The 27,096-nt window shown below is 45.3% G+C and overlaps 1 protein-coding gene across 6 annotated transcripts; it reads right to left on the reverse strand.

Moving 5' to 3' along the window:
- Nucleotides 1-105: 105 nt before the first annotated feature.
- On the reverse strand, nt 106-26,504 carry PPP1R7 (protein phosphatase 1 regulatory subunit 7). 6 transcript variants are annotated; one of them, XM_019543031.1, is made up of 11 exons: nt 26,402-26,492; nt 25,884-25,961; nt 25,606-25,728; nt 18,979-19,034; nt 17,859-17,924; nt 13,874-14,004; nt 12,390-12,552; nt 7,511-7,627; nt 6,257-6,361; nt 4,357-4,443; nt 382-1,235 (listed from the first exon to the last, which is right to left on the reverse strand). In XM_019543031.1, the coding sequence occupies exons 4-11, from the start codon at nt 19,009-19,011 to the stop codon at nt 987-989; spliced, it is 951 nt and encodes a 316-aa protein (XP_019398576.1). In that variant the 5' UTR covers nt 19,012-19,034; nt 25,606-25,728; nt 25,884-25,961; nt 26,402-26,492; the 3' UTR covers nt 382-986. The 6 variants fall into 6 exon arrangements, with proteins under 6 accessions (XP_019398575.1, XP_019398573.1, XP_019398576.1 ...); XM_019543030.1 differs by lacking the exon at nt 25,884-25,961 and having other exon boundaries at nt 106-491; nt 25,621-25,728; nt 26,402-26,503; XM_019543028.1 differs by lacking the exon at nt 25,884-25,961 and having other exon boundaries at nt 106-491; nt 26,402-26,503.
- Between the last annotated feature and the right edge of the window lie 592 nt (nt 26,505-27,096).

The following is a 27,096-nucleotide window of genomic DNA, read 5'->3' on the forward strand; positions in this document are numbered from 1 at the left end:
GTCAGCTGCTACCTTAGACTGAAGGAACTCTCCAGGCTCTGGCCTGAAAGCAGAAGCTGGCCGACAGGATGTCCAATAGAAATAACAGACACCAGCACAACCAGGAAACATCACGTGTTAAGATTTAATAATAGTAATAATATTTCCAAAACAACAAGAGAGTGCATTATACACAAGACCTGGTATTCAGTGCTTTTATTGGCCATTTGCTCTGTAAGTGTCAGTGTACTGAAGTCTTGGGGAGTGGCAAGTGGATAAAAAACCCAGCTGGGACATTTCTCCAAGGAAGGCAGGCAAGGAGGATAGTGGAAGGTTCAGAACCGGACAAACGTGGCATCAATCTGCCGGACGGAAGGGAGGGCCAACATGATTTTGCGCCGGTACTGAGGGTCCTTCTGCAGGGGGTTTCTCTCCAGATACACAGTTTCCAAATTCTTGGCTCCCTTCAGCTCGTCCAGGTCGCTCCAGCTCTCGATGAGATTATCATTCATCTGTGGGGCACACACAAACATACATACATACACACACACACACGAACACTCCCAGCAAAGTCTCATTAGTGAGAGCACAGCAAGAGGTTGCCTACAAGGCACCACCCACTATATGAAACTGGGAGACAGATAAGATAGGCTGTGACAGCAGACTGGTGAAACCCAGCTGAAAAGGCCTGACACTATATGATCTTCAGAAACCTTGTTGCTGACTCTTCTACAACATAGCTATTCTTCAACATCCATCATAACCCTCTTTGGAATACTAGCTACTGACTGTACTCTAGAGGTGAAACAAACCTTGTCTAATAGGGAAGCTGGGGAAGATCCATGGAAATGCCTTTGCAGAATGCCCTTGTTCACAGACTGCCCATCTCACTCCATGTAGCATTCAGTTCTTCTGCAGGCTTGAATCCCTTCCTTCAAGATTTTTCTCCACCCTCCTAAATCTAATCCCTAGGTTTTATTTCTCTAATTTGTCCCCAAAGGCCATTATCAAAAAAAAGGATCCAAAGCTCTGGGCTTCAGGCTTTCTCTATTATTATTCTCATAAAGACTACTCCTGTCTGACAAGGTGAGGCATAGACAGTGTACAGGCTTATGGTAGTCATTCTCAACAAAGGGTGTCAGGGCAACTGGGGATGCCACCAGATCTTTTGAAGGGTGCTGCAAGATGTGAAGAGATAAGCACAAGCTCAGGCTTGCCCCTGCATGGATGATTCTCCATCCCACTGCACAGGCCTTCTGCAAGGATATGCACCACAATATATACAATTATTTTTTTAAAATTGGGTGCCATTCAAATGAGCGGTGCCTTGAGTCCAAAAAGTTTGAGAACCACTTATCTATTATCTGCTCAGATACAACTGGAGCCAGAAGCAAGTGCCTCGAGGCCCACACCTCTGCACTGCAACAGAACTTTATTGATCTGTGACAGCTCTCTCAAATACTGCTCACCAAAACAGACTCCAGTGAGAAAGCATGATGGTTTCTACAGCACAGGAAGCCCTGGCACATTACTGCAAATTGTTTGCAGTAAAGCAATGTTTTGGCTCCTGAGCTGGCAAAGGGGTGAGGGTGTAAGCATGCCAAACAGCACCAGCACTGCACCCACGGTCAGAATCCAAACAGAATTCCAGGGGGGAAGGGGTGGGGCAGGAGCTAGAAATGAGAAGCATGCCATATGGCCCCACTGCTCCCAGCGTGGACATGAGGTCTTCACTTCTCCTTTGCTCCTGGCAGCAGAGCTTGAAGCTTCAGATGAAATTAATACAGCAGCAACATTCTCAATCTCAAGATATGGGACCTGGCCTTCTGCAAGGCACTGCTCCCCTTCATCTCAGGAAAGCAAGTCAACTGCACTGAATTCCCTGCAACCCCCCACACTGCAGTTTCTTTTCCAACCTCACAGTCTGCTTCCTTGAGATACCTTCTTTCAGGAAGCCCAGGGAAAGAAGACTGCACTAACATGAAGGGTCGTGTTTCAGTAAAGATTGGTTTTGTGATACAGCATGGAACTGGGACTCTGGTGACCATAGTTCTTTTCTTGGCTCCATCTAATATAGGAGCAGTTCTTCTCCACCTTGCCAAATTGTTAGTACTGTATGAACGATCTCAGAAAGAGCGGGCAGATCCAGGGGGCTGCAACAGCATGGCCATACACCTCTTTCTGACCACAGGGCAGGAGCAGCATCTGGGGACTTTTTTAGTCCCCAAAGACGAGAATTCCTTCCTACCTCCCTTCCCCTTCTTGCTCAGAGGCACACCCATCTTCTCCCCTGTCTGCTGCTGTTGTCCTCACTGCTCCGGGGGTGAGGGGAGCTCCTGTCCTGCTCCTGCTGGGCTGCACAGGGGCTGGGACAACAGTAGTAGCAATGGGTAGGCAGGTTCCTTCTCCCTGTCTGGTCTCCTTGGGTATTTCCCACCAGCTGCAGGCAGACACAGGGAGGTGGAAGCTACCTGCCCACTGTTGCTGCTGCTGAGACCAGACCCCATGCAACCCAGCTGCAGCAGCTCTAGAGCTCCCCTCCACCCCAGGACAGTGGCATCAGGAGGAAGGGGAGACAGGCCTCTGAGCAAGGAGAAGGAATTCTTACTTGTTTTGAGGACTTTAAAAGAGTCTCTACCCGCAGCTCCCATGGTATGGTCTGCCTACCCCAGTGACGAAGGTTGGGGTGGGGGGGACAGAGGCTGGGGGTGGGGATGCAGCCACCCTTACAATGCCAGTCCTTACTGCCACACCCTCCTTTGTAAAGTCCTGGATCTGCTTCTGTCTGCCACTTTTCTGTACCTAACAAATTGATGTACGATATGCCTGCAGTTTACAGCACTGGCAAGTTCTGGGATCCTGTCTCTTAGGTACAGGAATTCATTAAATTAGGCTTCACTCCACATTCAGGAAAACTGTAACTGAGGTAGGAACAAAGCTGATGTGCTTTGAAGGGAATTCTGGCCTGTTCTCTTCATCAGAAAGGATACAGGTTTTGTTGAAACGGAATTCAAGAAAGGGTAAAGTGGGAGGGTACTTTGGAGGATGTGCTGCAGAAGGGAACTGAGGTATGAACAGAGGTTTACCAAGACACTGTTCCCTACTCCAGGAATGGACTCTTTGCAATGTCAGAATTGTACAGAATTAGGTTCCTTCCCTCCTTTGAGCAGCAGCTCTTTCTTATGGGAGCAAAATGCCTGGTGAATGTTCCCACTTTCCCCTTTCAGTTCAATGGGAAGATTTCAGAAACTTGTGAGGAATGACAGCCCACACTGCACACCAATCCAATCTGCACTGCTTTCCTTTCAGGACTAAAGATGTCACACTAGGCAGGGCGCCCAAGCTCCCTGATATATAAAAGGCAGCTCACATTAGCATGAATGAGTCCAGATGGTAGTGTAAGCCTGACAGATGCTGTAAGCCAGCTCATATTCAAGGACCGGAAGAGAACAGCACAAGCAGCCAAGATACTGGACTCCTACTTAATGTCATTTCCAACTATTTTTCCAGTCCTGCAAACCAACCCCCAGTCCAAAGGCTTCAATGGTGAAAAGCTCCAAAGGAAGATTAAATTAGAGCAAGCACTAATCAAAACTGATGTCTTGGGCACTTCCATTAGGGAGCTGGAGATTTCCTAGGAAGGCCTGCTGCTATTAGGCAAATGTGCAGACTGTGACAGCTTCCAACATGGATGCTGTAGTACTAAGAACCCAGGGGCTTGTGTGTGCTCCTCTGCTCAACCTTTTTGCACTTCCTACTAGACTAAAAGAGGAAAGGAAGGGCTTAATAGTCCAGGATACCACAAAGTACAGTCAGCTCCCTATTAAATTAGCTTGCAGGAATGGAAATACCTCAAAGGAGAGCTAATGTTTTTAAGGAACATCGCAGACTGACTTGGCACTTTTAACAGATTTTGGCTCACCACTGCCCTAAAGTCCCTTGTACCAACTTTTCCTGTTACACAGCCACATTAACGTACAGAAAAGTAGAATTGTGCAACACCCTAGGGCAAGGCTAGACTCTGCATTTCATAACAGTCACAGTCAGGATTGCACCAGCTGGATCTCTACCTTAGAGAGAAGGGCCTGAATTATGGGTGTGCTACTACTAAACATGGTAAAATTAATTTAATGTACAGTAATGTAACTACTTCCCTTCAGCTGGGCAGTCAGGGGAAGATGGCCTTAAAACCTTGTCACCAGAGTAAAGACAGGACTTGAACAGTCCACTGAGATCTGTGGAGGGGTGAACCTAAAATCTAAGATATGTACAACCCAGCCTTTTAAAGCCTCCCTGAAACTCCCTGTCAAGAAAATGAATTTCTTTCAACATGAGTATCTGTGCATGAATATTAATTTCAACAAGGCCTGCACTTACCCAGAATTCCTGGAGCTCTGTTAGATGGCTGATATTTTCGATCTTTTTGATTCTGTTGGATGCAATGTCCAGCATTGTAAGTTTATTCTAAAGCAAGCAAATAAAAACTTTAGATTGATTTTCTTCTCCTTCTCCTCTATCCCGTTTGAGTCCTAGGACTAAATATTAGAAGCCAGTAATATATCACTGCCTGCTGTTTGAATGCCTATACTGGACAGCAGCTAATTGGGCCAGGATTGCCCTTGACCAAGGGTTAGCAGCACTCGAGCAGTGATGGGCTGAATTAATGGAGCCTGATCAAAAGTGAACCACCACCTGTGACTTGCCACCATGTAGCCCTAATTCCACCCACTGTGCCTAGATAAAATCCCTTTGTGGGCCATAGGCTGCCGATCCCTGTTTAGGGCTATGAGCCATCTGGATATCAGAGAGATTATACATGCAATACGAGAAGATACTTTTTTTAAACGGAGAAGATAAATCTTAACATAAGAGCTTCCCAAGTGCCTAGAAGTCAAGTCAAACAAAAGAAGGCAATTGCTAGTTGGCCAACAGTTCCTGATGAACCAATTCCTCCTGAAGATCAAGCATTTCCTGTAATACCTTAAGACAGGGGTATCAAACGTGCCTGGCCCTGTAGAACAGTGATGTGGGACCAGACCACAAGAAGGATGGATGGCATGAAGCTGGCTCTGCAGGGCAGATTGGGTGTACAGACCCTTGCCCCTCCATGCTGGATCAAGCTAATGCCTGCTGTGGCCAGTCCAGGAATCCAGGAAGATGACCAGCAGCATAGGCACTTGATTGCAGCCATGGAAACAGGTGGCAGTGCTGGGCTTCTTCCCACAGAGTGGCTGGACTGATAGAACTCCAGCCCCACTGCTCTTGCCCACACGCTTGGCAGCCAAGTCCATGAGCTGTAGCGTTTAAATCCCAAAAGCAACATGGCCTCCTCTCATAGGGGTAGCCAAGCCTCTGGGCAAGAGCCCCAGCAGCATTGCAGGAAGCAGCCCAGCACCGCACCATGTTCCCACACAGTGACAGCCAAGCACCCACAATGCTGGGCTTCTTCCCGTGGTTCTGCTGGGACTCCAACACCGTGAGTGTCACCCAGATGCTTGCCTGCTGCTGCAGGACATTTTTCCATCAAGGCCACAGGCTGGATGACCCAACTCTGCAAGCTAGATCCAACCTGTGGGCCATATGTTTGACACCCCTATCTTCAGATAAGGAATCACATATTTCAAATGGAAAGTTTGGGAATCTATTGAAATTGTGACTGAAGCAGCCTCTCATGTGGCCAGCTTTAAAACTGGAATTTTTTGCACTAAGAAGCCCACAAGCTTCAGATTTATTTCTGGTCGTGCATATTCAGGGAATCAACTAAATCCCCAATTCCCCTGTTCCACAGGAGGGCCCCACAGTGCCACCTGATGGTAAATGGGCAAAAACACACATTATGGACTTGTGCACTACAGCAATCCAAGCCAGAAATACAGAAATTAAAGTGATTGAGAGAGTCACAAAGAAAGGTCTGTCCCCATGGACCCAAGACAACAGCAGTCATCTTGATGCCTCTACTGAAAGAGACTCATGGGCTACCTATTGCTGACAATTCTGTTTTTTACCTAGAATTTAGCTAGCTATCCCTTCCACCCAGGTAGGTAGTAGTCATGCTGTTACATGGTGTTTCAAGGCAATTCATTTAACTGGCCCTTTCCAACAGTCCACCCTTGACTCCAACTAGCATGCAAAGGTGCTCCAGCAGAAGTAAAAGAGGTTTCAGCTTTCCAGACTATTTTTAAAATTATGGTTGGTAAGGAACCAAGATTTTAAGAGGCTCAACTTTCTATGGGTCTCCTAAAGAAAGAAGCTTAATGAAAGACAACAAGAATCTCACGTTGTTCTCCAGTCCCTCAATGACTTCTACGCCATTGTGGCTAAGATACAGCTCACGCAAGTTCACCAGGTTCTGCAGACCCTCAATCTTGGTTAGGCGATTGCTCTGAAAATGTTAAGAGAAGCAAGAGTCACCAAGTGAAGACCTAATGAAACCAGCATAAGTTCTTACATTTGTTGAAATTCTCACGTTTATGAAGTCTATAATTCAGCAAGGGCCAACCCTTTTTGTTAGACGTGCCACAAATTAAGCCCTGTGCCCTCTCCAAGAGATATTCTGATCCCCTTCCCCTGCCTGATCCACTGCTCTGCTTTCTGTTCCCTGCCCCCTCCCCAGTCTGCTACAAGCCACCCACAGAGGTTGCCAGTGCCACTTGGAGCAAGGGTGCAATAGGTTGGCCACCTGTGATTTGGATAATACAGATGGAAAGAAAAAGCCACGTGGAGAGGAAGGGCTTGGTTCTGAACTGACACATCTGTAAATTCTGGATAAGCCAGCGTCCACCAGCTCTCCTCTTCCCTATAATGGTTGCAGCCACATGAAGACCTTCCATTTGGACTCTTTAGGGCAGTAAGCAAGGACTGGATTACCAGTCATTTTAGATTTCCATTTTAGGAAACCAATGGAAGGGAGGCTGCACTGATTATAAACATGTACCCAATACATTCTGTTACACGTCCATCATACGTACCATTAAGTTATAATACATAGTGAAACAATCTGTATCTACAAACTGACTGTTGCCCCTCTAACGAGAACATATATGGTTATTATACCATGTCTGGAGTGGGGAAAAGACCATAAGATACGCAAACCAATATTTTATTAGCACTACATCTGGAAATATAAAACATAGTACCAGTTCAGAAAGGGTAAATTCCTCACTTAGCACAGTCCAGTAGACAATTAATGCTGCAGAAACTATCCTCTGCCTACTGCTGTTGTAAAGCCTGACCTGTTATAATTTACTAATATTACTAAAAAAAATTGTAAACAGAATTTCAGCAGGGAATGCAGAATTATTTCACTCATCCCCAAAGCCTGACACTCATTAGATGCATGGACTGGAGGGGCAGTTTCAAGGGACGTAAAACAAGGTACTGAGCACAGAGGATGTCAGAGTTCTTAGGATAAAAAAAAAAATAATCTCAAGAGAAGTGCAGACTTGTTGAAGCAGGTGCTGTTTTAACTCATGCACCAATTTATGTCTTCCTTTGTGCAGGTGGAATGCAAAGACCCAAGTAGGACTAATACCTGTATACTGAGCACTGTCAAGTTTGTCAGTGCATCCAAGTTCTGGAGCTTGGTGATTTTGTTCTTCCCAAGGAACAAACTGTCCAGGTTAGTCAGTGTGTCAATATTCTCAATTGCCTGTAAAACAACCAGAGGAGGCAATGTTACTAATCCAGGTACCAATACAAACCCCAGCCTAGACACCACCACAGATCTGCTTTAAAAGAGAAAATTGAGGATGGAAGATACAGAGCCAGCAAACAAGTTTCCTATTCCACACACGTTTCATTCTTCTGGATCTGTGGAGTTGTAAAATGATAATTATTCAAATTGGAAAACTCATACCCAGGGACTGAGATGTATTCCACCTTGGAGTGTGCAGACAAGCAACCCGAGATATCAGAAACATTAGCAGAGTTGGCACCCTCACCTGGGGAAAGGGCAGACGGTCTATAGAGAGATGCATTTTTTTCTGTTGAAGTTCACATTACTCTTTATAACTCCCAAAGAAACATAACAGTCTGATGGGCAATTCGTCAGAATGGAGAAGCCATTATCCCAGCTCACGAAGAGCAAACAGAAAGCAGAATGCATTTAGAAAATGCACTTTGTTAATGCAATAAACGACTTCAGGAGACAAACATACTGGACTGGCTCCACTCGCCTGCAACAAGAATGGAAATCAGTTTTAAAAGAAAGGATGTTGGAAACTATGGTGTTTGGCATTGTAAAGAACATGTTATAGTGAGGGTTGCTACAGCTATCAGCCATTACTCTGCTCTGGAGAGTCACAAGCTTGTAGGTTCTGTGTGGTGCATAAACATCCAAGGCGGAGCCTGTTTCCTGGGCCAAGAGCAGTATAAGTAGCAGCATGGTCTGGGAGAGAGAATCCAGTAGGGGAAGAGAGAGGAACTCCCAAATCCTAATCCTGCCAGTGACTGTGGGGGCAGGACTCTGTGCCCCAGTTCCCCTACTATGAGTAGCAATAATGCTTTTCTACCTTAAATACTCCTGTATGACAGAGGTGCTGTGTATATGCTAAGCCTTACCACTACAAGTACCACCCATGCACTGTGATTTAAGTGCAGAACTTGTCCTCAGCCCTAGATGGCAGGGAGTGAAGATCTCCCTGTGGGTGACAAAATGAAGCACACACTTTGTTTCCAAAGATAGGTGTGTGTTGAGCCCCCTTGGGCAAAGCAAAAACAGCAAGAATGCCAGAGAGAAGACCATGAAAGACAGGAGTGTAGGGAATCCTTTATAGAGTAGGGAGGCAGGGATTGACTTTTTTGATGAACAAATTCTACAGGAAAGCTACTGCTAGATCCAGGGATGTTTTAAATAGCCTGCTTCAGTACAGTTCACCAGGTGCAGGCATCAGTGAGAGGTGCAAGCTTTGTCCACCACTGGCAGCTCCTGCTGTAGCAATGGGGAAGACCATGCTTAGGACTTAGGGAAAAGTGAGAACCAACAACTAAACAAATAAAATCCAGCTGCTTAAAGCAATGAGAGAATCAATGAGTTGCTATATTCTAACAAGAATATTATGAAACAGATGTAGATGTGACCTGAGCTGAGAAATTAAGTTAATACAGGCATATGCTTTATAATCCTTTTACTTCTAACTTATAAGATTCAACATGAAGATTTACCAGCCCGTGCAAAAAATTTCCTGTCCATTTTTACCATAATACGGACAGACTGAACACAATTTTACTTGTGCATCCAAAAAGTTATGAACTCTAGGCCAGGGGTCAAGACTGTATTAGTCTCTGCTAGTTCCAGGGCTCATGTTTTAGCTCTAATGTATGATGTTGTTAGCATGTCAGAAAATCCCCATTTCCAAGCAAAATATAGAGAAGGCCCTGTTAAAAAGAGAAATTTCAGAGGACCTTCAACCCTTACATTTACATTAAGGGATCTGTTTTGGTGTAAAGCACATACCTCAAGTTAGACTGCAAACAAAAAGCTACTAAAAGGTTTTAGTTGCCTCCAATCATTTCCTTATACTTGTCCTCAGTCACTTAAAAATTCCTAGGTAGTAGAAGACAAACAGACATGGATATGGGATATACCTCCATTTATCTACCTACCAAACCTAGATTAGATTCCTACATACTTGTATATTCAGCTTGCTGGATTTTTGCCTCTATAACAAGAATGGATCTTTCTTTCTAGGTGTCCTGTGGACATAATCTTTCCCTGTCTAAGCAAAGTCAAAGATCTTCAATCATGATGCTGGCTGAAGCTCCCAAGCTATGGAATTATTCCCCAAAGGGAAGATCCTGGGCTCTGCTTCAGTGCTGAAGACAAATACATCCACTTTAAAAGGAAGCATAGTGCTCCTGTGTTCAGTCAAAGACAGGCTACAAGGTGGGGAGATGTGTATTGTACCCAGTTACCTGAAGAAAAGTGTGCTACTACAGAGCTTATGATGCAAAAGTGGGAGAAAGTGTCAAAGGCCTTCCTGAAGTCCAGAAAGACTACATCCACCACGACACCTGCGCCCAATGATTTTGTGACTTGATTGTAGAAGGCAATCAGGTTGGTCTGACAGGACCTGCCCCTAATGAACCCATGCTGATTGCCCTTGAGCATCATCCCCGCTGCTGACCCATCACAGATGTGCTCCTTGACAATCTTCTCAAAGGGTTTCCCCAGGATTGAAGTAAGGCTAACAGGCCTATAGTTGCCCGGGTACTCCCTCTTCCCTTTTTTAAAGATGGGAACCACATTGGCCCTCTTCCAGTTGTCCAGCACCTGGCCAGAGCACCACGAGTGCTCGTAAAGCCATGCCAGGGGCTCCGCAATAACCCCTGCCAATTCCCTCAAAACCCTGGGATGGAGAGCATCTGGACCTGCTAATCTGAACACATCCAGCCCCTCCAGAAGCTCTCTAACCCGGTCCTCCCTGACCCTAGGCTTGGCGGCGTTTCTCCCAAGTCCATCCTGAGGTTGTAGCTGTGTTAGTCCAAAGCAGGAGCGGGCATTTATTTTGGGCAGAGAGCTGCTTACTGAGAAACTCTGTTTTCACTTGCACCCTTTAGCACAGCAGATGATTTGCAGAAGAAGCTGGGTTAGAGGGATACTGTCAACTTGCATATCCCTCTTTGGTCTGAAGTTTCTCTACGTATTATTGATACAGGTACTTAGGAAGGCTCCTATAATTGCTACATGAGAGGAAAAAAAAGTCTTGCTATTTCATATTGTTTGCCTTGTGCATGAGACAGAACTTTCATCAATTCCAGTTTCCTTGTTAACAGGTGGATCTTTCACAGAGCAGCAGGTGAGGATGCATCACTAGGAAGAGGAAAGAGCACTTGGCTTTCTTGAAATTGTCCAGATTTCAATTAACAGTAAGCTCTAAGGTCAGGAAAACCATATGTGTTAAACAAAAAAATCCCAAACCTGGTTGAAAGCAGAAAATTAATAGCATGATGTGAATGTTTTTACATCTGTTTCAGGTTATAAAACAGATGGTCTCTTTCATGACACTGATTCTCACTGTAGTTTACCAAATCACGGACTGCAGGATAAACTAGAAATGAGAACAGATAGAAACTGAATTAAATTATAGAACAGAAACATGGATACCTGAGCACAGTGCCTGCCTCCATAAAGAAAAACACGTGAATCTGCCTGACCGGTTTAGAGGCTTTTCTTGCGCACATTAGAAGGAAAGCATCAGCTGGGGGAGCATATTTTTGCCTTTCTGAACACATGGAGATTTGTGGAGTCATTAAAGAGCAGAACTAACAGTTATTCAGCAAACGGGCACTACATACATAGGCACACACACAGTGCTAAAGACTCCAGAACATAAGTACACTTAACATGGATTAAGAGAACGCAATTATAACATAAAACTACAAATAAAACCAATGAGCTGAACCTGAACCTTTAAGGCCAAACACCATGGTTGTGAAGCCGAGAAAAAACATCAGCCTTATGCTATGCAGGTGCATTCCTTGCATCTGCAGACCTCCAATAGCCCCATCAACTTGAACCTCAGAAAGAGGAAGACACTTCAGATTTCCTCTCTGACCCACCCAAACACCAGCACTGTCTATGTGTTGGCCTCAACCCAGGTTCAACTACCTAATCCTAAATTTTAGTTAAGCACACACCAAGATGACCAAATCCCTTCCTTAGGAGTGTGAAGAGGGTAAGAGATAACTACAGCTGAGTTCTGTCTACCCATCATTGTTATTTTAGAGCTTTCCACAAGTCATGAGGACTACCCTGGATCATCATGAACTCCTTACAGAGATGGAATCAAACAACATACCCATAATCTTTTCTCAGTGTGTGCTGCCCAAATAGGCTCATTGAAGATAAGACTTTAAAGAAGCATTGTGGATGTCTATGTCAGTTAGGCATTATATCAGCTGGATACAGGGTCCTAAAAATTTGGTTCACAGTAAAAGATATAAAAAGCAGATAAGTGAACTACACTGCTCTGTTCTGCTATCTTACTTGTATACATTCACTGGAGTCTAAAACTGATAAAAAGCCATTTCAAAAATTGCTTCAAGACAGTTTACATGAAGCAGAACTTTCCAGTCTCTTATCCAAACCAAGACTGAAGACAGCAGCAGTTACCTCTTCTGCAGGATGGAGAATGACCCCACACCTGGAGACAAGGCTGATTAACCTCCGACAAGCAAGTGGACAATGGCATGGGGTCTGCAATTAATTCAGTCCTCTCAAACCCTTCCACCTATTGCAGAAGCAGATATTGCAATTATCCCCCTTTTTCTCCAGACAATGAGTGCACATCTGCCCCTTCCACATGCAGCTCTCTCAGCTGCATCTAGCCAGATATTACCAGATCCTTCCCATCCTACCACAAACTAGATGAAGACAGCAAAGCAAAACAAACAACATGCTTGCTACCCACCCGGATTCGATTGGATCCCAACTCTAACATCTGTAATTGCTGTAGGCTGCTCAGGTTCTCAATTTTGCTGATTTTATTGTTGACAAGGAACAGCTTTTTTAGTTGGGTGAGTCGGTCTAGTCCTTCAATGCGTCGCAGTATGTTAAATGAGATGTCCAGGATCCTGGCATGGAAAAAGCAAACAAATGTCTCCTCAATCCAGGGCAAAAGCTGAAGAGAGACCAAAGAAAGCGAACTTGGGCAACAATCTCAACAAAATGTATTTGCTGGGGAGTTAGACCACTTTGTTGGCAACTGGGTAACAGTCAGAAATGGCATTCATTTTATCACATAATAGTCATAGTTTCACAGTTGTTAGGGTCAAAAGGGACCTCAATAGATCATCAAGTCTGGCCCCCTACCCCAGGCAGAAAAGAGCGCTGGGGTCATATGACCCCAGCCAGGTGCCTGTCCAGTCAATACAGACTTTAAAAAAACCCCACAGGATGTAAAAGACACTGACCTACAACAACTGGCACCATTTTCTCCACTGTCACATCACCACTCAAATCCAACCCAACTATGAAGACAGGACAGTTTTCAGCCTCTGACTTGAAAAGTGCTATTCTGGCATGCCTTTCCTGACCCAGCCCACTTGTGAGAATTCTCCCTGAATAAGTCAGACCAAGGCCTCCCTTAAAGTACTGCACAGTCACTACCAGAGGACGGTTTTAACCAGAGGAGGGTTTTACACTCAGGTTTATTGAAGCAGATCTTCACTACCCCAAAAATGCATCACTTCCTGTAAGGCCCTGCCTACTCTGGCCAGGAAAACAGAGCAGAACTCAGACTTGGAGAGAAATGTTGGGCTTGTGGTTTAGACTCTGGATGGGAACTCTGAAGAGATGAGTCAAATTTCCTGTTGTGGACTTCCAACATGACCTTGGGCAAGTCATGGAAAATGGGGATGCTACTCCTCTTCTCCTCTCCCTTAATTAGATGAGCAGCAGTTCAGGGCAGGATCTCTGTGTTTGCACAGGGGGGCCTTCATCTGACTAAAAGCCTTTAGCCGATTCTATAATGCAAATAGTAGATAATACTGGTTGTCACTACAGAGCAAGGAAAAGTTAAGCTGTGCATGCATGATGTTGAAGGTCACTGCAGCTATGCAATATTCCAATAGCCTATGCATGTTGCTCCTGGTTCAATCTATAAAGTTGTTGCATGCCATCAACAGCCTCCTGAACAATAAAGCCATGTTCTGGCAGGAACTAAATCACCACAAAGAACACCAGTTCTTCTACAGTTGTAGCACCCAAGTGGACCACCACAGAAAACCAAAAGCAAAGTAGGCACAGCATGTGTCATTCAGTTTGCAGTTCTAAAAAAAGGGTCTCTCAATGGATGCATTTTGCCAGGAAGTTGCTTTGCAGGAAGCCTGTGGACTCACAACCTTGTTTAATTCTTCACCCAACCTTGGTATCCCACCTTAAATGGATACTCACTCAAGCTCTGTTAAGGACTCTAAGTTCTCAATCTTTCGAATCTGATTGTCGTAGAGATCCAGTTCTCGGAGAGTCTGCAACTGTTCCAGATTCGCAATGTGTTTAATCAGATTCTGACGCAGACACAGAGTCTGAGAGTTGGGAAGAAATTATCACAAAACAACAGTGTCATTAAAAACAAGCTTGCAAGAAAAATATGCATCTGTGAATGCCAGGGCATGGGCCCACTCTTCCAACAACTACCATGTTACTTTTTAGGGTGGACCCATGTTACCACAAAAAGGAGGAAGTATCTGCCTCTTCTGGTCTTTTAGGAAGCAGGTCTATTCCAAATATGAGGTTAAAAAAAAGAGCACATGGAACAGATACCATGGCCAGCCTATTAACTAACACCACAAGCTGATGGAAATTTAGGCCATGGCTTCTAGGATTGCAGGATTCAGAGCTGAGGGAACAATTTTAGACACAGATATGGAAGCTTGGTTTCTATTAGCTCATTTACAACAGGGGTCAGCAACCTACAGCTCAAAGGTCAGATCTGGCTCACCGAGCAATTCTATCTGGCCCACGAAGCTGGGCTGTTGGCAGCAGATTAGCAGCTAGGGATGGCAATGGCAAGGGAGAGCAGTGGTATCCTCTGTTAAGACCTGGATGTACTAATTTGACCCACTGCTCCGAAAAGGTCACCAACCCCTGGTTTAAAGGATTTTACTATGTCACTGACTTCCAGAGTAAGGACAGGCAAGTCTGACTTCAGTCAGAACTCTTACTGCACCGTAAAAAGCACATATTTGTTTGGTACATTTTCCTACAGAATTTTACAGGCTCCCCCCCTCGCTCCTGCATACAGGGACAGGGCCACAGGGGTCTGGCACTGCCTCTACCTGGCACCCACAGCCGAATTAAGTTTTGGGGCCCAGCACTGTCCCCACCTAGCTCTGCACACTGGGATTGGGCACTGGATCCACTGTACAGGGCCTAGGGCTCCCAATGGGTCCATGGAGAGCCCCACGGGCCAGGAGACACAGCACCACAGACTGGATCTGGCCCATGGGCTAGGTGTTGAGCACCACAGCCCTAAAATGCTACTGTTATGGCAGATAGCACTGGGCAGCAGTATTAAACACAGGGCGTGAACATGGAACAATTTGCTGTGAAGCAAAGGAGGGTGGGGCTTAAGACCACCTTGTCTTGTTAGTTTGCCCATGACCATAATCTTCCAATCTTTTTCCCTTAATAAATATTAAAACTTGGAAAAAGTATCTGTAGTAATCTGTCTTTACACAAGTCTATGTATAGAGGTGCACCGATACATTGGTCTGACATCAGATCGGTACCAATACAAAGAAAATTCTTTGTGTTGGATATTGGCCCAATGGGGCCAATAATTTGGCTGATAAATGCCCGTGCTGTGCACAGCTGCAGCACAGCACGGAGCAGAGCTGGCAGTGTAGAGAGCTGCCTTCAGCTGGTAAGTGATAAAGGGAGGGAGAAGGGAAGGGATGTGGGAAGGCAGATCAACACCCCTGTGATGAGGGAAGGGGCAGGGGCAGGTGCTGTCCAGCCAGGGCGGGGCAGGCATGGGACAGAGACACAGCTCTTGTGGGGAGGGGGTGGCTCCTGCCACTACTTGCACTCTGGAAGGGCAGGGGAGGGGGATGGGTAGGCATGTGCCTTTGGATCTGTGCGGTGCAGGACAAGCCACAGCTGTGGATCCAGAGCCGGCGCTGCACAGCTCTTCTCACTGGGCTTGGAGCAGCTCCAGCAGCACTGGGAAGAGGCTGCAGCCACCCCAAATTTTGCTGCAACTCCACTCCCAGCCCCACACCACTGCCCAGTGCATCCATGGCTTTTCCCAGTGCTTGGATGGAAGTGGGCATTCAGCCAGGGCTGCACTTGGTGGTGGCACGGGGCTGGGAGCAGAGCTGTGGCAAAATCTAGGGTGGCTGCAGCCTCTTCCCAGTGCCGCTGGAGCCTGCTCCAAGCCCAGTGAGAAGAGCTGTGCAGCGCTGGCTCTAGCTCTACCTTGCAGCTGCAGCCCACCCTGTGCCATGCAGATCTGGAGGTACATGCCCTCCTGGGGTGCAAGGAGCAGGAGCCACCCTCTCCCCTGAGCCCCGGCTGTCCCATGCCTGCTCCGCCCTGGCTGGGCAGCACCTGTTCCTGCCTCTGCCCCCTCAATCACCGCAAAGGCGTTGATCTGCACCCCCACACCCCTTCCCTCCCCTTCCACCACAACAGACTTACCAGCTGATAGCAGCTGTATCAGATATCAGATCAGTATCAGCCAATATGCTTCCTTATATATCAACTATTGGTATCGGCCCCAAAAATCTATTGGTGCACCCCTATCTATGTAGAGAGGGAACAGTCTCAGCAGCAAAAGAATCTGCCCTGTCTCAAGAGTCAATTCTAATCAGAACCCAAGAGAGGCACTCTCTGGGAACCAGGCAACGGTATCTGGCCGAATCCCTGAAAGGAATTGCCTGCATTTGTACTCCTAAGTACTGGGCAAGTGTAAATAATAGGACTGTGCAAAATGGTTGTTTCGTTTTGGTTTCAGATTTGGCGTTTTGGGGGGACAGTGATTTGTTTTAGTGTTTCAGATCACTGTCCCATTTCGATTTGGCCAAATCTGTTTGAGTTTTGATGCTCTTTCGGTGTTTTGGCCATAGGCTATAATGGGGAATCACTAAAATGCCTGTTACTTTGTCATTTCTTGCCTGATTCAGATGAACATTGCAGGGATGGTAGCCCCTTCTAAGGGTATGAAGCCTGCCAAGTTTCAATGATATAGGTGCAAGCGTTTTTTGTGAAACTGCACCTTAAACTGTTCAAAGCAAACCTAGTATCACTTGCTGGCAGCGGCAGCATGCTGTCATTCCGCATGCAGATCCAGGGGCCCATGCCCCCCAGGAAGAGTCCAGAATAGCCCTGCAGCCCTCCCAGGGGGTGCAGACCCATTGATCTGTATGCAGGATGACAGGAGGTTGCTGCTGCCAGCTGAGGCCAGCACTGGGTTCTTCCTGGCTCTCAGCACAGGCTATGCCAGACAGATGTGTGCTGGTACTGGCCCTACCTGGCAGCAGCAGCATACTGTCATTTGCATGCTCCATAGCTGGTGGGTGCAGAGTTTGGAAAAAAAAAAAAAAAAGCCCTGCACTCACCAGCTTCAGCAGTGATGATTGCGGCCTGTGGGGGCTTGTGGCAGAGCCTCCCCAACACAACGCAGGGCAGTGGGGATCAACACCCCCTCCCCGAACATTTCTCCAGCTTTTGGTTAGATTCCCCAGTTCTTTGGGGGGCACGGGTCACTGGATCTGTGCATCCGGTTTCAGCATGCTGCTGCTACAGGCTAGGGCCAGTGGCAACATGCAGTCTTCCCGGCCCTTGGCACGGCCTGCGCCGAGTGGCTGCCACTGACCCCAGCCTGCAGCAGCAGTCTGCTGAAACCCCGCGTACAGATCCTGGGGCCTACGCGCCCCCCCCCGGGAAGAGCTGGGGGAAACAATCAGAGAGCTAGATGTCAATATCAGAGCAGTGCTTCTCACCCTCTTCCCCCTCCCTTTTCTTAGTTTTCATTTCCCTGCAAGCCTGGCTCTGAAACTCCAAAATTCTCTGAAACATTTTGGAGTCTTCCATTTCATTTTGGATTTGGTGTTTTGGGTGCCAAAACAGCCTGAAACACCTCTGAAATGAAACAGCTAGCACACAGACCTAGCAAATACGCAAGCTAAACTTGTCTAAATCCAGTCATGTCCATGTTGTTGATCTCTCCTCAGCAACTGAGATGATTTATGATAGTATATCACCTGCTACTGCTCAGCAGAGGGGAAATATTACTTTCTTCACATTAGAATCTCCACAGGTTCTCAGTCAGAGATGGATTCATATGCAACACAGTATAAGGAACTGTTATGTAAGGTTCTAAACCCCTAGAGGTATTATTTTGCTCCTGAAGCTAACTAGGCCTTACAAGTTTTACCTTCACTTTTTTGAGCACCTCAAATCCTTCAATCTTGCCAATTCGGAAATGGTTCAGGTCAACATCCTGAAAGAAAACAGAATCTGATTCACTGCTGGCTGTTGTAGGGTTGGAAGCATACTTCATACACTGTCTTCAAAGATCAGCCTTGCACCTTGTTTTAAAGGAGGAGACTATTGGATCATAAAACTCATATATCATTAAGACCACTCTCTTGAGCAGCTAGCAAACTGGTTTAGCAGGTGACTTAAGTATGAAGGGGAGCCGCAGTTTAGGGCTTTCCGCAGCAAAACGCAAATGAGTGTAGAGGTCACAGCATCCTACATGTGTTTTGTTTATTTAAGTGAAGGAAAAGCTTTTCTGAGTGCATTTTAAGCTTATGCAGGTAATGTATTAATTCCATAGGCCAGAGCCAGGCTCTGCACAACTTTGTAATGGTGCCTCCACCCTACTGGAGAACTCTTTGCTATGTAACCCTGAAGCTTAAGCCATCAACTGTGTCAAATTATTTGATATATAGCTCTGAAGCTTAAGCCATCAACTGTGTCAAATTATTTAATGGTTTTGTGACCATTAGTCCACACTAGTGAAGAGCAAATGCATTTACCATCTGCTCTGCCTAGCTCCAGCTGTTCAGTTTTTAAAAGTAAGCCATAAAAACAAATGAAACTGAACACCTGCCAAGGTTCAGTTAATCTCCCTATCAGCAGTCTTGCACAATTTGCCTATATTGCAAGCTAGCTGAGTAGCTACCTATACTTGTTGACAGCACTATATTTTGCAACAGAAACAGTGTCCTTAAAGAAATCTAAAAGAAAGGCTTAAATCCTGTTGCTTTTAACTGTTTATGCTCTGTCTCTGCCTGAAAATGACTCCATGTTTATCCCAAGATTCCAAGTTGTCACAAAAAAAATTCAGGTACTAATTAAGAAGTTCTCTTTACATCTAATCTTTAAACTCAACCACTGTATGGGAAAAATGGAACAGTCAACACTTTCAGAAGAATCATTGCCCTTGTCCAGATCAGGCAGGTTGCCACAGAATTAGTCATCCTTTTCCTACTCTCCTCCCTCCCCCATCCACACACATATAGCATCCACATGAGTATAACTGGAATTACCTCTGCTTCTGGGTCCAAGCTAATTGTCTCCATATCCACTGGTGTCTCTGCTTCTCCTGTAACGGAAGATGACAGTTTAGTAGAAATCCATAGTATATGTTAACTGATGACAAGATTGCAGTGTTTATCAACTGGAAAGAGGGAAACAAATGTTCTTTAGGAAGATAAGGAATATACAGCTTTGAAGCTCTGATTCATCAGATAGCAGTGGCAACTTCATCGACCCTAACATTCATCTAGTCAAGAATGGACACCTTTCTCCCCAACTAAACAGAATTTCTTACCTTGATGAATGGTGTGGCAAAGAACAGAAATAAGTTCAAGCTAGTTATGATGAAACTGGTAAAGGCAAATAGTCAGGAGTGGTGGATCTTTGACAGCATAAGGATTAATATCAAAATAATAATATTACTGTCTCTATGCCAATATTAATATTGGGATGTCATTCTGGTTTGAACAGAACATTTCCCCCCCCCAGTTGCCCTGACATTAAGCCCACTGATTTACTCAAGCACATTCTCTATCATCTGAACATCCATAATTGCTCAGATATTCTCCTCCCTTAGATAATCCAGTAGATAATCCAGTACAATGCACTGAAGGAGGAACTAGTCCACACAGATTGTATGCAGAAATGCAATGCTCCACCCTTAAGGAATTCAAATGCTTACTCTCTTCTTTCATAAGAAACACATGCTTATGTCACTGGCTTATGTACCATATTGCCTATATAGAGAAACACATCCACAATATGAAAATGCAATGTGTACTGATTCGGGTACATTTGTTCTGATAAATGCTTTTAAAGCTTTGGAAGAAAGCCTAGGATTTGAATGCACTTCTCCTAATACAGCACAAGAGGGAGTGGGGTTTAACGGATAAGCTGATGCTGAATAATTCATATTGGTGAGGAGAGCAAGTTGGTTGTATCAATTTCAGCATGCAGGCCTAATTAGATCTCCAAAGACGGATGCACAACATGTATCATTTCCATTTCAAATGCATGGTCCACTTATACATTGCAGAAAGAAAACTACAAAGACCATTAATCAGTTGCCAAGCGCCCAGACTTCAGATCAACTTCAGCACTGCTATGTGTTAGCTTACTCTTTTAGCACCCTCCCAACTCAGTAACACTTAATCATATTTACATCTTGGCAGGGGTTCCATCATGCATTTAAATGATGAATATCTAGCTACACCAAGACAAATGCATTTCCTAGGTACATCTCACATGACCTGCAACATTAGAGAATTAACAGTCAAAGGCATGCCCTAAGCCTAGTTGGCACACTAGGCTAGTGTGGTTTTGGATAGCCAATGGCATATAAAAGCATTACATGGCTAGCATCAGATCCAGCCACCTAGAACTTCCTAACCCAAATGATGAGTCCCCATACACAGCTAAGTTAAATTGAAATGTCCTTCAGCAGGAGTCAGAGGAAGACAAACTCAGACCTCTATACTTGTATCAAGACCCATAAATCCATTTATTACCATACCCTATACCTCTTTCTGGACAGATTTAAATTACCTGGGAGCCTGGCAGGCAGATTTGCTAGTATCCCAGTAACTTCTGTAACCTAACTTCACTGTTTTATTTTTACTCTGGTCCACAGTTCAGGAACTCAACATGGGGAGAAACAACTGAGGGGGAGGAATCAGTGTGAAACGCAGCTCTCTCTCCTCTTAATACAAATGCAGCGTAAGTGAGCAGTGACCAAAGCTCATATCTGCAGAATGCAAAATGAATGGGGAACTTTGGTGTCACTGACGGGGGTCACAAAACCTCCACCAAAAGGAACGTTAATAAGCAAACTTGTTGGCAGCCTCAATAGAGATTAAGGAACAAATACCTTGTGAATCCACCAGCCGCTCAAGTTTGGGGAAAGCAGCACGAGAAAGCTTGCACTATCACTGCCAGGGCTGTCCACATTTAGCAGATAACTAGAGCAAGGAAGGCAGCCAAGCTGCCAACAGCCATGGCCCAAACAAATCATGCTGAAACAAAGTCAGTCCGACTGAATTTACAGCCAGACAACAATACAGCTGCAGCCTGTCCAAGTTTGAGACAACTGTTATCCAAGATCTCCCCTCCTGAACACTCACTCCATCAACTGTCTTGTGTTAAAGAGCATCAGAACCAGCTACGTGGAACATGGCACAGCAAGCCACTCGTAGGGAATCTCCAAAATTTGCCAACAACACCAGAGTGATAGAATTAATAGATAACTGCAATTAACAACCACTGGCATTACTCCCAAACTCATGTTCCCTTCTCTCCAACCTTCCACATTCCCTTAGGGATATCTTGGTACAGGTGGTTTAGGTGCAGTTACTTTTGGCAAAGAGGTAATAGATACGTTACCCTGAGATGCTTAGATGGACAGCCCTTTACAGACATTACTAAAACTGCACAGAGTCACCATAACTTCACCATTTGACAGCTGGGTAAGCCAAGTGACATATGGGTTAGATGGTTAAATAAGGTCACACAGAAATTCTGTGGCAGAGGCAGAAATAGAAACTACGCTGCCTGACTCCTAGCTCCCAGCCTCTAAACAATTAATTACTTAATGGATCCCCTTAATGATAATGGCTTACACTAGCAGAGAACTGTTCCTCCCAACATTTTACATATGAATGCGTGTTGATAAAGTGCTGTTACTGTGCATCTTTGCTGAGATTTTACTGGCACCAGCATGGAAGAGCTTGATGCCTTGCAGCTCTTGCTACCCATCTGCCTGTGATCAAGCAGCAATAAAGCCTACACACCATGCCAGCATCTTTGTTTATGCCACGTTTACAGACAATCCTCAGAATTACTAAGTCACAAATAAATACAGGAGGCATTTTCTGCTTGCAATGCTGGGTTGCCTCAGTAATATGAAGTCATGCAACTTAAAGCTATGTAGCCCTAAAAACAGAACAAGAGTCACTAGTATATGGGCAAGCCAGCTAAAATAAGCAGCTTTCCATGAAATATGAAGAACCTGACAGCAACCCTCTCTATTCTTTCTGTCTAGTTCCCTTGAGTGTATCCTCATTTTGGTTACAGCAAATCAGCAGCAGTTGGCCTGCTTTCCCATAACTTCAGGGAATCACAATCAACTGGAAGAACTTCCTTGTGATTGAAGAATTCTCGTGATAATGGCAGAGTTCTAAAAGTCATCCTTTCTCCCATTTGGGAAACCATTTGAAAAAAAGAGAGAAAGAAAAAAAAAAAAGCTGTTTTTTTGGGAATGCATTCTTCCAATGGGGCTGGCATTTTAGAAATCTTTGGGCAGTAGAACTGCTAGAATCATTTTTACATATTCAGTTTTCAGAGTACAAGTACATTAAGGTTCCCATAGCAATATTAAGTGATCCACACTGTAAATACAATGGATTTTACTGATTAAAGATTCAGAACAATTCTGTATGCTCTATATGAACTGTGGGGGAGTCTGTATTGTTATGGGAACTGTAACTCTTGGTATTTCCTGACTTTGGAGTGTTCAGTTTTAAACTGCATTCATTACATTAGGCTGTTGCATTTATATATGCAAATCTTAATATTCTAATATAAAAAAGGTCTTACCGTCCTCACTCAGATTAGCACCATGCCCAATACTGGCTAATGCATCATCAGCAAAGCTACTATATTGTGATTACAGAATCTGCTGTTACCAGTGATGGCAGCTAGGCTAGAAAAGGCATCACTAGACTTTATACTAATACAGCATTAGCAGGTTGAAAAACAGTACCTTTTTACTTGAAGTGAGTAAATGTGATATCCCCCCCCACTGAGATAGTTATGGAAGCCTAGACTGACATTTTTTCAGTCATTCATTAAATGGAAGTATAATTCTACTCTTATGTACTAAAATATGCAAGCAGCTTTAGCACAAATTATTTTAATTTTTCTTAAGGAAAAGAAAGAAAATTGTTCCAACACTGAAATTTCACAATTTTAATGCACCCCCACAGACTACAAGTTACAGAACACTACAGAAAAAAAAAAAAGTATGTATTAGAAGACAGAGGTTTGCAATACAGAACTACTGGGTTATGCAATTCTATTACACCACAGACATTTGCATAACTAAAGCCTAACTGCATGTTTAACTCTTAGGTTTTTTCATGCTTATTAGATTGCCTGCAACTTAGTGATTTAAGAAAACTTTCAAAGACCATTTCTTACAGCAGGACAACGCAACTAGCAGCTCACAGGCTGCCCTGGGCTCCTCCTAGTTATAGTTCTCCTGATTACTCTAGCTGAGTAGCAACCAGAATCTCCAGGCTCCCTTCCCATCTCTCTCCAGAAGGCGGGGAAGCCAGCAGTGCGGAGGGAGCTTCAGCCAAGGGGGGAGGGAAGGGAAGGGAAAAGCGTGGAACTTCTTGTCTACACAGTACAGCAGGAGCTTGCATCTAGAAAAAATGTGGGGGGTGGGAGGGGCAGCCAATAAGAAGTTGGATAGTCCTGTCTTAGATTTCCCATGCAACCAGTTCTCTAAAAGCTCAACTGTTTAAGCTGCCTGTACTTAAGATTTTTTATGGAAAAAACATATTTACCTTCTACTTGGAGAACTCGAACACTGGTTGGATTTAATGCAAACTTTCCAGAAATAATTTACTAGGGCAGAGTCCTAGGTGGTTAAAATACTTCCTGAACACTAGTAGCTAAGCAATGAAAATCTAGAATTAAAAATTAAACATAGGTCCTAATTTATCTATTTATCCAACATGAACTTGGTCCCTTGGTTCATTGCATAATAGGAATGTGCTACGTGATGGACACAGTTAGTTTCTTTTGAAATCTTTACTATATGCTTAATAAGCAATATATAAAATATAGCCCCAGAGTGTAATTAAACCATGGTGATTTGCTGTGTTGGTAGTGGAAGAATTTAATGAATGATTGATCTACTTGGTTTTATCAGGTATGTTGATTAGATTGTGCTCAAGCTTTATGCAAGAACATATAGATCTTGCAAGCTTGGTAACATACGTAGCTGTTTCATGATTAACGTAGTGGGGACAATCTTTTTGGCAGCCATGCTATAAGTTAGCCCAGCATCCTTCCTGAGTGCTGCTCTGTTTTCTGCTCCCTCCCTTGAGCTTCCTACCTAGTCTGTTGTCCTGTGTTCCACTTCCTCCCATGCTTTGTGCCTGATCTGTTACCTCTCCTCCCCCCAGGCTGTCATGTCACAAACAGAGTCTGTCACAACCACCTGTGGCATATGTACCAGTTTGGCCACCCTTGTGTTAGAGCAGCGTTTCTCAACCTGTGGGTCATGACCCCAAAGTGGGTCACAAGAATGTATGAAAGGGTCATGAACAAACTTTAAAAATGGATTCCCCTTTAGAGGAAAAAAAACATGGGAAACTATAACTTTCCCCCTGTGTGCAAGGAGCTGTTTGCCCCCCACATGCCCCACATACTGGGGGCCTGGGGCAGCAGGTCAGGAGTGAGGGGCACTGGATCAGGCCTGGCCATCAATGTTTACAAATGGGTCCTGGTACAAAAAGGGTAAGAACCACTTTGTTAGGTCATAATGGAAAGATGAAATAGAATAGAAAAAGAGATTTTAAGCACTTCTGGTAATTTGCTAATTTTGAGTATATTTTTGCAAATTTTATGGAACAATATTAGGGTGGGATGAACACTGCAAATCTGGTGTGGCAATGATCCATCAGAAATGATTATGCAGCAGTGAAGAATTGGTCAGAGATCTTATTTCATTTCCAGACAATCTCTAAAATTCCTTAGTATGCCTACTCAAAAAGTACAATTATGTTTCTGGTTCTTTGCTGCCTCTCATTTAAGCACTAAAGAGCAATGTCTATTTTTTTCTTTTGGGTAACACTTTTATTGCATTATATCCCATATCTTTTCTTCTTCTTTGGGAAAAAAACAAAACATGCCAGAAATATAAAATGAGGTTGGCAGGTGTCTGCTCAGATAGCTCCCACACGAGTTGTTAAAGCAAGACTGAGGCAATTCAGACTGCTGTGTAAGCAATACAAAATGTTCATAAATAACAATAATGGGTAAGCTTTGAGCCAAAGGATTCAAGAAATCATTAGACAAGTACCATCAGAAAATAAATTTTACATCAGGGTAATTAAGTGCCTTGCAACTCAAAAACTCTTTGACAAATTTACTTCAAGCCCTCCAGAAAACATCTGCCGCCTCCCCTCCAGCAATTTAGCAGGTTTCAGACTAAGTCGCATATTTCCAGACAAAATTAAAAAAGGCCATAAAAAGTATGTTAGTATTAATAATGGGGTTAGCTACTTCTCCGCAATAAAAGTAACAGAGATACAATGAGACCCACTAGTACTTTAAACTCTGAGGGTTTCTTTCAAAGTCAAATACGCTTGCAGAGACATATAAACATGGAAATATGACAACAGCCTGTAACTTAAACGGTCCTCTAAAATGAAGTACTGGAAACGAATGCAGTGCCACAATACGGATTCCAGAATAGAACATCACACAGCAGATTCACTTATTAACTAAAGCAGATGTGCTTAGTGGACACTCTTTAAATCACTGTAACCACCTGAAGTGGTACAAGCATCTTGTTACATAGAGCACACAGAAACCCCTCCCTGCAATGATGATGCAACTTGACTGTATACCTGTTGAATTCTCGCCATTCTGCTCATCTCTCAGGCTCTGCTGGCTGAGGTCTGTTACTATGCAAGCTGCTTGCTTCTTCCCTTCTTCATCCCCCGACTCTTCTGATTCAATCCGCCTGTCAACTGTGAGAGATACAGAACAGCAGGCTTAGGCTGCTTTCAGAAGAAAGAGCACCAAGCAGGTACAACAATGAAGACTGACACGAACCACCGTATGGTTAGTAGAGATCCTAAATTTACTAAATTAAAGGTTTAGTCTTAAATAAAAGGCCTCTTACCCCTTGTTTTTACTTTGATTTTTGATGCACTTTTTCCTCCCTTCACATCTTCCTAAAACCAACAATCTGGGAAGAAGACTGGAGGAAAAAGGAAATTTCTTAGATCAACAGAGTATGAATCCAAGTGTTAAGGAGACTGAATTAGTACGGGTTACATTTAAAGAAAGGCGAGGGGGCTCGTAACTTCCACCATAGTTTCAAGGAGGGCTGCTCCTCCCCCTACCAGCCCCTCCAGAGCCCGAGAGGCTGTGGCTTGGCTAGGACCAGCAAAGCCTCCAGACTCGCCCACAGGCCTCACGATCAGGGGCCGATCGGGGGGGGGGGAGGTGAAGCAGCTCGGACCCGCTCGGCCTGCGCGCCCAGGGCCGCCCGACCCCGTACTCCACACCTGCGGGTCCTACCCCAGCCCGTCGCTCTTGCCCCAGGCCCAACCGCCCAGGCCCCCAACATGCGGCCTAGCCGGGCCGCAGGTCCCTCCCCTCGGGCCGGGCCCGCCGCCGCCGCCGCCGGCCTCTCACCCTCCATCATCTCCTGCGACCCCTCTCCGCTTTCCGCCGCCATGTCGCTTTTCCTGCCTCCGTCCCACCCCCCTTGCGGAACTCGCCGCTGCCACGCGCGCAGCCAATCCCCGGCTACAGGGAGCCAGCCTTCCAGCCACTCACGTCTCCGCTTTCCTCGCCTAGACGCCCGGGGGGTCTTTCTGCGCATACGTACGCCCGCCCCAGCGCTCCGCAGCCTTACGGGAGATGTAGTTTCCGCCTTCACGCAGAGCAGGGCGAGGGGTAGAGGTACTGCGGGACCTGGGCATGGCGCCAGCCCGCGCTGCCTCCTCCCCCGGCCCAGGAGCAGCCCTGACGGCTTCGGCAGCGGGGGCGGGGGCGGGGCCGGCCGGGCTCTCGGTGGATCCCGCTGTGCAGTGTTGTGGGTGGCTCAGCACAGCCTTCAGTAAAACCAGTTCCGCTGCAGCGCAGGCAGAGCACTTGGCCAGGGCTGGGCAGCCGGGGTGCTACGACCCTCATGTCACAGGGCTCACTCTGGTCCTTCCGAGGTAGGTTTGTACACTACCTCGCTCGGCCCCGGATGGAGGCCCTTCAGTGCCACTTCAGTGCCCAGCATCCATACGTGACACCTAGACTCCGATCAGTTGCCCAATGACTAAGGGGTGTGAATGTAAATAGCTTCAGCCCAGGGTGGGGCCGAAGGCAGGGAGTAC

This window comes from Crocodylus porosus, unplaced genomic scaffold (genome assembly GCF_001723895.1).
Source record: "Crocodylus porosus isolate Cpor-Errol unplaced genomic scaffold, CroPor_comp1, whole genome shotgun sequence".
NCBI lineage: Eukaryota > Metazoa > Chordata > Crocodylia > Crocodylidae > Crocodylus > Crocodylus porosus.